Source organism: Schistocerca cancellata, chromosome 6, assembly GCF_023864275.1.
Source record: "Schistocerca cancellata isolate TAMUIC-IGC-003103 chromosome 6, iqSchCanc2.1, whole genome shotgun sequence".
Classification (NCBI taxonomy): Eukaryota; Metazoa; Arthropoda; class Insecta; order Orthoptera; family Acrididae; genus Schistocerca; species Schistocerca cancellata.
The window spans coordinates 408,396,313-408,409,342 of NC_064631.1; the positions used below are offsets into that span (position 1 = coordinate 408,396,313).

The 13,030-nt window shown below is 44.3% G+C and overlaps 1 protein-coding gene across 2 annotated transcripts in view; it reads left to right on the forward strand.

Moving 5' to 3' along the window:
- The window catches only part of LOC126190749 (RNA-binding protein 25), a 184,212-nt gene that overhangs the window by 51,800 nt on the left and 119,382 nt on the right, over positions 1 to 13,030 (forward strand). For both annotated transcript variants that reach the window (XM_049931255.1, XM_049931256.1), the window contains exons 3-4: positions 5,380 to 5,480; positions 5,566 to 5,609. In XM_049931255.1, coding sequence (XP_049787212.1) covers positions 5,380 to 5,480; positions 5,566 to 5,609 — 145 coding nt within the window. The remainder of the gene's footprint in view (positions 1 to 5,379; positions 5,481 to 5,565; positions 5,610 to 13,030) is intronic.

Consider the following 13,030-nt stretch of genomic DNA (forward strand, 5'->3'; position numbering starts at 1 on the left):
GGTAAATATACAAAATACATCAAAAATTTATTTATGAAGAGTGCACAGTTGCTTGGGTTTGCAATGTTGCAGTTCGTGAGACTCCAGTAGAATGTTTTACATGCTGAATATTTCATTTGTGGATTTGGAATGGATTCTCTCTCATTTTGATCCACTTCTATCTTTCTTTAACAAGCAGTGAGTAGCTCAGTTTCCAGAACAGATCTAAAAGCTTTACATGTAGTGTTGAATTAATTTTTTTGTTTATGAAGTCTTGTAGATTCAAATGCTATCTCATGCAAAACAGCAAGGGCACTGCTAGGCTTAATAGTCTTACATGGAGAGAGGAAAAAAAAAAACAACTTTATTTTCTCTCACATAGTCATTCCAAAAGGTTTGCCCAACAGTCCTAGGCATAGCAACACAGGTTATCACACTATCACTTATGACAGCTACAAATAATCAGTGAAAAGATTTTTGACAAATACAATTCAAAAAATTCACCCGGAATCAACCATCATATTAGGTGCCTAATAATCTTATCCAAAGTGTGTGTGGTACAGGGAAAAAAGGTGAAAGTGATGTGGAGGAACAGTGAGCAGGTGTGTCAAGTCTGAGAATTGTGAGAACTATGGGCAGCGATTGAAGAGATATAGAAACTGTTACATGAGGTTTCTTCTGTACTGGTGAGTGATGATTTTAGTGGAAAGTTGCATCATCAATTTAAATTTGAAGAAGTTTAAAGAAATTTGTAACTAGAACACTGAGTGACCTATGTTCTTAAATGTTTCCTCCTCTTCCATTACCTTCTTAGGCCTCCACTTGTGTTGTCTTCGCTCCCTTCTTGTCCATTTGATGCTGCACTCGGGCTATAACCTCATTGCTGGTAGGATGTTGAATTGTAATGGTTTCTCATTTTTCTTTTATTAATATCCGATTACTCTTGCTCTTATGTTCTATAACTGTAGGCTTGATGCTCTTCCAGTAATTCTGTCCTCATAGGGCATGTCATTATTAATAAATCTAACGCCATTCTCAAAACTTATGAATTTTATTGCAAACATTCTTAAAAGTTGGAATTTCATAGTAGGTGACTGTACTGCATGCTAGTACCATATTAAGTTGTGTGTAAACTAGCTGTCATTAGAGTTAATATGGTGTGCATAACATTTTAAGTAATTTGCTGACCTCTTTTATGAAATAATTTTTGTGAGTAAGTGAAAAATCTGTTTTAAAAGAAAATTAACTCTCACAACTTTTGCATAAAAACTGGTTTTTGTTATAATATTTCACTGATAACACACTGTATTCATAACATTTACCAGTGCACGTGTGCCCTGCTGGGTGCACACAAATGCCTGTGTGTGTGTGTGTGTGTGTGTGTGTGTGTGTGTGAAGCATTTACTTACTTGAGATCAGAAACGGAGCGAGTAAGAGTCTGACATTTGGGTAACATACTTCACAAATCAAGGCACAGCTGTTACATCAGCTCTAACGGTCTTCTTGTGTTCCCATTGTAGCTCCGCGAGGGTGATGAGTGTGAATTGTGGCTCTATGGTCACTTTGTACTCCTAGACTTGTTCTCTCTCATTGAAGCATGCAGGAGTGTAATGCTACTCGTGATTTACTGTTAGTATGGAAGATGAGTAAACGATTTTGCTGCTGTATAGTAACACTGCCAAAATGAAATGACTGAGTATCGGGATCAGATGGCTTTAATGAAGCTGTGTTTTCTGAGACTGTGGAGGGTGTAAGATGAAAATTAATTGATGCAAGGTACACATTCGCAGGTGTCTTCCATAAGAGGAGGGATGATATGTGGAATAAGTTTCATACTGTAATTCAAGCTCCAGATGAAGAACATACAAATGTCATCCAGTGCAATTAAAATGGTTGTATTCTTGTTTATTTAACCCCCCGCCATTAGAAAACAAAAAAAGGAGCAATGTCACTGTTATATCCCTACAACAAAAAAGAGCACTATTTCTGTATTCATTCAGCTGTAGCAACTTTTATTTATGGGCTAACGGGAAGTTGTGTAGCTTATCATTCATTTCTGTAATTTATTTCAATAACTAATAACCGTTTAGTGATTGAAGTTCATCCTCATATCATGTTTTCTGGTACTGTTGTTATATACATAGCAATGCCCCGAATGTATTCAGTGTAATTTACACGTTCTCTGAATATATATTAAATATTACAATAAATTTACAGCAGTCATCAAAAAAGTTTAATCTGTATAAATGCTTCTATAACAGAACAATATTCGTTGCTAACTGATCAGTTGATTTTATTGGTATATAACTTGTTTCTGTCATTTAGGCAGATCGACATTTTGTGGCACTTCAGCTTTCATTTGAGAATGGCTGTGAAGCTGAAAACATGAGTGCATGAAATAAATGAATAGCAATGTACAGTTTAATGGCAGAAATTTCTTTCAAAATGGTTGCGTGTGTAGTGAGAATGATGCGAGTCCGTGGTTATGTTTGCAAACTTGTGTACTCATTCCCTTTGTGAGTGAGTCAAGTGCACTTGTACCCAACAAAGACTCCGGTAACAAGTTGGTGGTGGTGAAGGCTCAAGAGTAGAGTTCATGCCACATGGAGACATCGAGTTTGGAGATGACATCGCAGGATTCGCTGACTAGTTTAAAGCTAGTATACACAGCTCATTTCTGATCTCTATTACTTACATGACTCTGAGGGAGAAATATATGAACTAATAAGACGAGGGCACATATCAAACTTGTGAAGGTGTTTCTTCACCACGCGAAAGGGATAAGAAGGAAATGAGGATCAAGCTATGAAACAGTAGACAAATTATCTCTTTCTCCCAATTCATTGCCTTCTCTCCATCTCTTTCATATCTTTTTTTTTTTTTTTTTAAATAGGTTTGTGTAACTTTTGTTTCTACTTTTCTACTGTTATTTCATGTTTAGCTCTCATGTTTTGATTGCTTGCAGCTCATTATAAGTAATACAGAATTTGTCTGTTAGTTGTTAGTCCACTGTTGCTTTTAAGTCCTCTATTGCATCTGGTCTCTCGCTCATCACTTGGTTTGGAACAACTTCTACTTTCCTTTCAGGAATTTTTGGTCATTACTTTTCCTTTCTACTTATCCTGCTTTACCTTTCTACTTATCCATTTCTTCTAATGAAGAGAGCAGCTTGAAAATATTTTAAATTCTTGAGATTTAACATTTGGTTTTTCGCATGTGTGTGCCTGTTAGCTTGCCTATATTATTCTTGATTCTACAGTTGGTAAACAGATGCTTCTTTTCTGAATGTTGAATATTCGTTGGTGGCTTAATTTGGTATCAAGTCATTTAAATATGTATACAGATGTGAGTTTACATGTTGGAACCATATATTGTGAAACAGTGCTATATTGTCAGTCAGGTGCTTGGAATATCTGAAAAAAAAAAGTCCTGACAAAAAATGTGAAGTAATCAGAAGAGGAGGAAGAAGTGGAAGAAGAAAAACTTCACAGTTTGAGAGGGTTTTTGATGTTATTTCAGTGATTACAAAATGCAGGTTGTATTTACAAAGAACTTCAGAGTATTACCTTTCTTATGAGTATGACATTGCACGTTGTCTGGCGTGAATGCGTGCGTTGATTAAGTCGGGAAGAGTATCATAAAGCCATTGTATTCTCTCTTGATACAAGCTGTCCCACAACTGTTGTAACTGGTCCTGGATAATGGTACTGGGTCTGTTCTGACATCTGAACTAGCTCCACACATCCTATACGGGGCATATGAGGGGATCTTGCTGGTCATGGAAGTATCTCAACATCACACACAGTTCATAGATGTGAATGCTGTGTGTGGATCAGCACTGTCCTGTTGAAAAATGGCACTACGATACTTCATTTGAGTGCTAATACCATTGTGCCATCAGAGTTCCCTTCATCACTACTATCTGTGATCCGAATTCATACCCGGTAGCTCTACAAGCCATGGAAACTAGAATAACACTACTGTGCCTCTCCAAATCATTGGAACAGTGGCACCTCTTTCCAGGTTTCTGCCATATTCACTTACTGAACACAATGTGACACCATTCATCAGTCCATGCTTCCCAGTCATGGCACCATTCCAAAGGCAACCATTTGTGTTGTGATGTTGCTGTTAAGTTACACAGGGACCTAATTGCTAAGTCTGCTGCTAGTCTCTGACTAATGGTGAAGGATGACACAGAATATTCAAGGCAGTCCATTACTTGGTCTCAAATGACAGGTGTACATGAGTAGTAGTATGATGTGCTTGGTGCACAATACAGTGATCCCCCTTCTGGTGGTCAGTCTGAATCCTAAAGAGTAGGCCACTGTGATATCCGAGTGCCCCACAAATCTGGATATTGCATGATTCGAGTATCTGGCCACCTGGAGACCCACAGTGAGTACCCTTTCAAATTGTCAGATGCTGATAATGCTGTCTCACAAGAGTAAGCAGCATCTCCATGTCTTTCACAGGGATCACTCAACATCTGTCAGCGTCCCTTATATGTCCTACCAAGCCTGGTAATAACAGTAAACCTGAACAATACTAATGACCTCTGGTGGCTGTTCTACCTGTCGCACAAAATTGCCATTCAAAGTTACATTGACACATCTTATGGGTGTTTAACTTTTTTTGTTGAGCTCTGTATTTCTCTTGAGAGGATAGTTGCAACATGACACATTTTATATGTAGACCCTTCATTCAGTTCTATAAATTAAATGCTTCTTTTATTGATTTTATGATATTCTGGCAAAAAATTTCCTGAACATATAATATTACAAAGAAGCAGATATTTATCTTATATAGTATTCACCACTTGTGTAAATTTATGTACAGTTTTTTTTTTCTTTTGACAAGGCTCTCTCAAGATGGTTTATTCTAAAATACATAAACAGAATAATTCTGCTAGATGATTTGAGAACTGGAGTTTGAATGGATTAAATGTTTCTAGGCAACTTTAGTGCTGCTTTATGTTATTTACATAGAATTGCTGTACAAGCTATCTTCCTCCTCACCCTCCCCCCTCCCCCCGCCCCACTTTCAGACACACTATCCATTCATTGTTAATCCAAGAGCACTGAAATTTTCATTGTAATCCTTTTATGAGCTAAGGATAAATTATTCTGCTGAAAGTGATTCAGATATTTGATTAATTGTTTACAAGAATTAATTTTTGTTAAAAATGCTCATGACCCCATTATGGTTTATTTGGTTTACTATTAATAAGTGTTTGTTATTGTTGGCATCACACATGGTTATTGGAAGTCAATGGTATTATTTCCAAAGAGCATTTGACAAGATTGAATGAATGTTGCAGCAAGCATTTTAATTAATCAAATTACATATTTTATGTCTTTATATCGTAATTATAACAAAATTTTATTTCATTTATTGTAGTGTTGGGTTCATGGTGATGTCGTATCCAGGGCGCCCACCCATGGTGCCTGGGATCCCGCCAATGGCACCTGCAATGGCCATGCCCTATATGCCTATAGGAGGTTTGTATTTTCTCTTCATTTTTTACTGTAGAACAGTCTATTACTGGATGATAGAATGCAATAAGAGAGATTATTTCTGTTCTAGGTCCACCACCGCTAATGCCTGCTGTGATGCCTATGCCACCTCATGTAAGACTGATTTATGTTTCTGCCAAATAGATACCTGATTTATGTTTCTGCCATATAGATAGTACTACCTGAAGGAAAGGGTCATTTTTACAGAATTTGTTTCAGTAATATTATCGAAACATTGTGTAATATTGTTGCCAATTAATTGTGAATCATACTGTATATGGATATTCACACTAGAATTTCTTGTGAATATGGCATTACTCATCAGCTACATATAGACAAAAAAACTCTGAAACTTCAAGCAGCCACCCTTCTCTCTCCACCCTCTCCAACACCTCCCCACCCTCTCCATCCCCTCTCCAACCCCTCCCCACCCTCTCCATCCTCTCCATCCCCTCTCCACTGCCTCTCCCCCTCCCCACTCTCCCCATCCCCTCTCCACTGTCTCTCCCCCACCCCACACCTCCTACCTCTCTCCACTCTCCACACCTCCTACCTCTCTCCACACCTCCTACCTCTCTCCACACTTCCTACCTCTCTCCACACTTCCTACCTCTCTCCACACTTCCTACCTCTCTCCACACCTCCTACCTCTCTCCACACCTCCTACCTCTCTCCACACCTCCTACCTCTCTCCACACCTCCTACCTCTCTCCACACCTCCTACCTCTCTCCACACCTCCTACCTCTCTCCACACCTCCTACCTCTCTCCACACCTCCTACCTCTCTCCACTCTCCCCACCTCTCTCCACTCTCCCCACCTCTCTCCACTCTCCCCACCTCTCTCCACTCTCCCCACTCTCCCCACCTCTCTCCACTCTCCCCACCTCTCTCCACTCTCCCCACCTCCTACCTCTCTCCACTCTCCCCACCTCCTATCTCTCTCCACTCTCCACACCTCCTACTTCTCTCCACTCTCCCCACCTCCTACCTCTCTCCACTCTCCCCACCTCCTACCTCTCTCCACTCTCCCCACCTCCTACCTCTCTCCACTCTCCCCACCTCCTACCTCTCTCCACTCTCCCCACCTCCTACCTCTCTCCACTCTCCCCACCTCCTACCTCTCTCCACTCTCCCCACCTCCTACCTCTCTCCACTCTCCCCACCTCCTACCTCTCTCCACTCTCCCCCCCTCCTACCTCTCTCCACTCTCCCCGCCTCCTACCTCTCTCCACTCTCCCCACCTCCTACCTCTCTCCACTCTCCCCGCCTCCTACCTCTCTCCACTCTCCCCGCCTCCTACCTCTCTCCACTCTCCCCGCCTCCTACCTCTCTCCACTCTCCCCGCCTCCTACCTCTCTCCACTCTCCCCGCCTCCTACCTCTCTCCACTCTCCCCGCCTCCTACCTCTCTCCACTCTCCCCGCCTCCTACCTCTCTCCACTCTCCCCGCCTCCTACCTCTCTCCACTCTCCCCGCCTCCTACCTCTCTCCACTCTCCCCACCTCCTACCTCTCTCCACTCTCCCCACCTCCTACCTCTCTCCACTCTCCCCACCTCCTACCTCTCTCCACTCTCCCCACCTCCTACCTCTCTCCACTCTCCCCACCTCCTACCTCTCTCCACTCTCCCCACCTCCTACCTCTCTCCACTCTCCCCACCTCCTACCTCTCTCCCCTACACGCCCTCTCCCCTACACGCCCTCTCCCCTACACGCCCTCTCCCCTACACGCCCTCTCCCCTACACGCCCTCTCCCCCACACCCTCTTCCACTCTCCCCCCTCTCCCTTGCCCCTTTCCACTCTCCCCCCTCTCCCTTGCCCTCTTCCACTCTCCCCCCTCTCCCTTGTCCTCTTCCACTCTCCCCCCTCTCCCTTGTCCTCTTCCACTCTCCCCCATCTCCCTTGTCCTCTTCCACTCTCCCCCATCTCCCTTGTCCTCTTCCACTCTCCCCCATCTCCCTTGTCCTCTTCCACTCTCCCCCATCTCCCTTGTCCTCTTCCACTCTCCCCCATCTCCCTTGTCCTCTTCCACTCTCCCCCCTCTCCCTTGTCCTCTTACACTCTCCCCCCTCTCCCTTGTCCTCTTCCACTCTCCCCCCTCTCCCTTGTCCTCTTCCACTCTCCCCCCTCCCCCTTGTCCTCCACTCTCCCCCACCCCCTCTAACCCCTTCCTCTACCCCTCTACCTCTACCCCTCCCCCTCTACCTCTACCTCTACCACTCCCACTCTACCCTCTACCCCTCTACCCACTCCGCCCCTCTACCCACTCCGCCCCTCTACCCACTCCGCCCCTCTACCCACTCCGCCCCTCTACCCACTCCGCCCCTCTACCCCCTCCGCCCCTCTACCCCCTCCGCCCCTCTACCCCCTCCGCCCCTCTACCCCCTCCGCCCCTGTACCCCCCCCCCCCCCCCCCCCGCCCCTGTACCCCCCCGCCCCTGTACCCCCTCCGCTCCTCTACCCCCTGCCCACCCGCATCTCTCCTCCGCCCCTCTGCCCCTCACTCTAGCTCACCTCTTATCCCTCCCCCCGCCCCATGTACCATGTACACTCCCCTGCACCCACTCCCTCTTATACCCCATTTATTGTTCCCCATGTACACTCCCCTGGACCCACACCCTCTTATACCCCATTTACTGTTCCCCATGTACACCCCCTACACTCTCCTTCTCCAGAGGGCTAACAACACTTTTGAGTACATGCATGATGAATATGGGGTTCCAAGTCATTGCAGTACTAATTCCTTCCCTGTGTGCTGCAATTTTTCTTTGATTTTACCTTTCTCTGACATCTTTATAGTACATATTCCCTGCTGACAATCTAGCTCACTCACTGGATGTCTATTTTGACTTCTTCCATTTTGTTCCTTTTTTACCTCACATATTTTATTTATCTTCAGCCACACAAGCAAGTTGGACATTCGCTTTTTCCATAATTTTTTACAGCTTGCATTCGCCATATTGGGAGTCTTGCCCATTACCCAATATAGTAGCCAGCTCATGTGGGGTGGCCATCAAGTACCTACACAGTGATAGCTGGTTATTCACACAGGGTTCACACACTTGATGCCTGTACTGCCAACTCCCCATGCTGCCTACTCCCTGTACTGCCAACTCCCCATGCTGCCTACTCCCCATGCTGCCTACTCCCTGTATTGCCAACTCCTCGTACAAGCCAAGGAGTAAGTGCTTCACCAGTTCGTGACACTGGCTCTCTGGGTACAGGCCATCATACAAGGTGGTCTTTGCTCTTTCTGGGTGATGCCTGTATGGAGAGCCCTTGTTTGCAGTAGGCGGTGTCATTGCAGATATTTGGCCAAAGTTATCAGCTGGTGACTGCAAGGCTCTGGCAGTCTCTTCACAATGATGACAATTTAGTGCCAATTGTTATAACCTTGGGAACTTTACCTCCTTGGCTATATCATGGAAGGGAAAGAAAATAAGCAAATTATGGACAGTTATCCTCGCAGTTTCTGCTTCCCCCCCACTCCCCCCTTTTTTTTAAACATCTTTAGGCAACTCTCTCCCCTGAGCAAATCTTGAAGTAATTCCATCTTTAAAAAAATTCTATGCAGTCCCCAGTGTCACTCTCATCTAAGCGACTTGTTGATGTACCTGTCAAAATCATTCTCCATTATAATGTCAACATGTTACAGAGAGAAATTTTTCACTAGGACTTAAGGATGTATACAGACAAGGAACTATGTGAATACATTGAATGTGGGGGATCAACTTTGTACATTATATAAATCAAAGCCTGCCAGACAGCAAGGAAGACAGTGATGCATTCATTCTCACTTTTGATGGGATTCACTTCCAGGAAAGTGGAAAAATCATGTGTTCATGGTGCGATGTGAAACTATGTTACCCATATCACATTTGGCGTTTTAAGTGCCACCACTTCAGGAATATGTATTTTAAGTGCACACACGACCTGATTCATGGTGACTGTGACCGGCCGCTTCACAAAATTCATCGTGTGCACTACCACCCTCCACAATCCTCGAAGTGTGCTAACCTGCTTGAGGAATGCAAAATTCAAGAACTGAGGGTCAAAGATCATATCTCAGATTTTGAAGCTTAGAAGAAGTGATTGATTATATCCAATCTCAGCAGCAGTACCTGGTGTATGACTTCCTCCTCCATCATCTATCAGTGACAGGGCTCCCTCTCAAAGCCCCTCACCTGAAATCTACGGATCAGAGGCCCGATACTGGCCAGTGGCTGAACGAGCAGCGGGCTGTGGTCTCTCAAGTTTCCCACCAGTTTCCCATTCATTCACCCCACAGTGATTAGTCCTCACAAGGATATCAACTGCCAAAAGTTGTGAAAATTAAAAAGGGAGAAACCTCTGGCGAAGGCTGCCCTGGTGACTTCGCCCCAGATGCCAGATCCCTCCACACTATCAGACTCCAAACCAGTCTTCATTGATGTTGTGCCATCCCCACTGGTGACAGATACTGATTCTGGGAAATGACTTATCCTCCTGGCCGCTTTATGCTTAACCAGGACAGCCTCAACACGACAATCCAATCAAAAGGCATTGGATATTACTGTCACCCACTGGGAACTATGCTACTAATTTCCTCATGTTCTGAAAACTGTGTTGCTCTTGAAGAAACACAAACAACTGATGATGATCTCTCAAACTCTTCGAGATAACCATGCATCCTGTTGGAATCTTACAGGCCCTGAGAGAGCATCTATAGGGGTCTGTAAATCAGCTTGCTCAGACGTCAGTGAATGTATTCGCTTTTGTATGATATTGGAAGCAGTCCCAGTAAGAGTGCAAACCACACTGCTCTCACCATTTGTAACATTTATTTGCCTCCAGGCAAGTCACTTATTTACACTGAGATGAGAACAATGCAATTGTGCTGCTCTCCTCTATATGTACCGGACCTTGGTCGTGTCCCCTTTGGACTATGGTTGTCAGGTTTATGGCTCAGTTTTGAAATTGCTAGACCCGATCCATAATTGTGGTGTAAGGCCGGCTACTGGTGTGTTACAGACAGATCCCATAGATAGTCTGCTTACTGAAGTGCCACCATTCAAAAATTTTCCAGTCATCCAAATTTTTGCATACAGGTGGCGCTGAGCCCTCCTCAGGTGGGATTATTATTTCAAATGCACCTTGAGGTCCTCTTCTGGGATTTCCGCCTACCCTCTTTAGAACGTGTCTCTCTTGTTTGCGTACCGAGCGAGGTGGCTACCACACTGGACTCGCATTCGGGAGGACGATGGTTCAATCCCGTATCTGGCCATCCTGATTTAGGTTTTCCGTGATTTCCCTAAATCGCTCCAGGCAAATGCCGGGATGGTTCCTTTGAAAGGGCACGGCCGACTTCCCTTCCTAACCCGATGAGACCGATGACCTCGCTGTCTGGTCTCCTCCCCCAAAACAACCCAACCCTCTCTTGTTTGCCTGCACAGCCTCCTTGGTTAGTACACAGATCAGGACTGGTCTGTTTAGGGGACATAAAAGTTTGTGATCGGTCTGTTTAGAGGACGTAAAAGTTTGTCACCCCCATGACCATTCACTGTCCATTCCTCTCTCTTCTTTAGGAGTATCATGGTGGGTGCTCATTTATTCTAAAACCATGGATAGGATGGAATATGCTTTTACATCTCCCACTGGTCATGAACAGCTTTTATGGTTGGGAACATGTAGTGTTTTTATGGTAGAACTAATAGCCATTTACAGAGCCATATGTTCTATGCTATTGACTGAATTTTAATTGGTACTGATTCAATGACCAGTCTGCAGGCTGTTGATCAATGTTACTCTTGTCACCTGTGATATCTGATACTCATAACCTTTCTGATGTTAGTGATTATGCCTTCCCAGTTGTCTTTCTGTGGGGGTCCCACTACAGGATGTGTCTGGGAGACCTCCCTTTGCCAGGTGGCTTGACCATGTAGCTGTAATGGATCGGGAGTGAGATGGCTGTGGGAAGAACAGCTCCCATCACGTGCAGTGCCTCGGGGGACACTTGTGTGGCCCCATATGCTTGCTGTCCTGGTTATTTGTCTTACCTTGTTTTGTTATTATTGCCATTCCAAATGATGTGTAGTATGCTTTTTGCCGTTTCCCTGTCACTATTAAAAATCTTGCAAGCACAAAGGCATTTTTTACTCTGCAACTTTCGTTGCACTTAATTTTGTGTGTGTGTGTGTGTGTGTGTGTGTGTGTGTGTGTGTGGGGGGGATGCTGGTATGTCTCCTCTCACTGCAGATTGCAGATAAGCCCTCTTTACACCCCATTAGCCCGTGGCACCCCCTTCTCTCATTCCGCCAACCTGCCTCTCACACACTCGTTGTGTACTGTTGATACATCTTAGTGTTAGTTACCTTTGGCAGACAGTGGCACCAGTGTTATACAGGGTGTCAGGGCAAGAAGCATAAGCAAACAAATGCGCGTGATCTAAGAACTCTCTATTTTATGCTGTTGGGTAATACTAGGTTGATAGACACACTCTAATATGTGACCCTTACCATTAGATGAACAGCACTTGGTCGTATGGAGCATGCACACAAATGTTCACCCTGGAGCTGGCAGACGTACTCCTGACAGATACTGTGTTGATGCCACGACAAAAGCTGCCATGTGCGCTTGATTAGTAGAATGTAAATCTTTAGCGCATGTTCAGCAGTGTGCAAGAAGAGAATGGAATGTGGATCCTCCCTCATGTAAGTCCACTCATCAGTGGGACAAAACTCTTTGAGAAATGGGAAGCTTGATTTCAAATGTTGGAAGAAATCCTGAAACACAAGTGAATGAAGAGACTGTGGAACATGTGCTTGAAACATTATCTAGAAGCCCATGTAAATCCATTAGACAAGCTAGTAGGGAACTAGATATCCCCCATTCATTTATGTACAACTTTGTGTATAAACATCTTCGCTTGTGTGCTCAACAAACTCGAGCTATTGCATCACATTAAGCATGAGGCCTAATGCAGGCAATGTGATTTTGCTGTTGAACTGTTGCGTCATATAGATAAGAAAACTACTACCTCAATTCAGTGCTGTTCAGTGATGAATCTAACTTCCATGTCTGTGGCAAAGTTAACCAACATAACTGTTGAATATGGGGGAAGTGAGACTCCAGGAGAATTGAGTGAGTATGAAAGAGGCACACCAACAGTCACTGTGTGGATTGATCTCAATATGTTGGAAACCTATGCAGTTCCATTGGTGTCTCCTGACATGGTTTTCCAGCAGGATGGTGCTACACCCCACTATCATGGGCCTGTTACCACATTTCTCCATTCCCCTTGGTCTCCCAATCTAAGATACCAGTGTATGGGGGTTTATCAAGGACATCGTTTACAGAGCAATGGTATGAGATCTGGTAAAGTTGAAACAACGGGTCTTCGCTGCAGTAGAGTTCATAACACCTGTCGAGCGCATGAACATGTTGCAGGAAATGAAGTACTGTTTTGATATCTGTCAAGCTACAAAATGTGCCCTCAAATAACTGTACTAACATGCATAAAAATGTTTAGTTCCTGTACACAAGGTTGAACAAATAAAG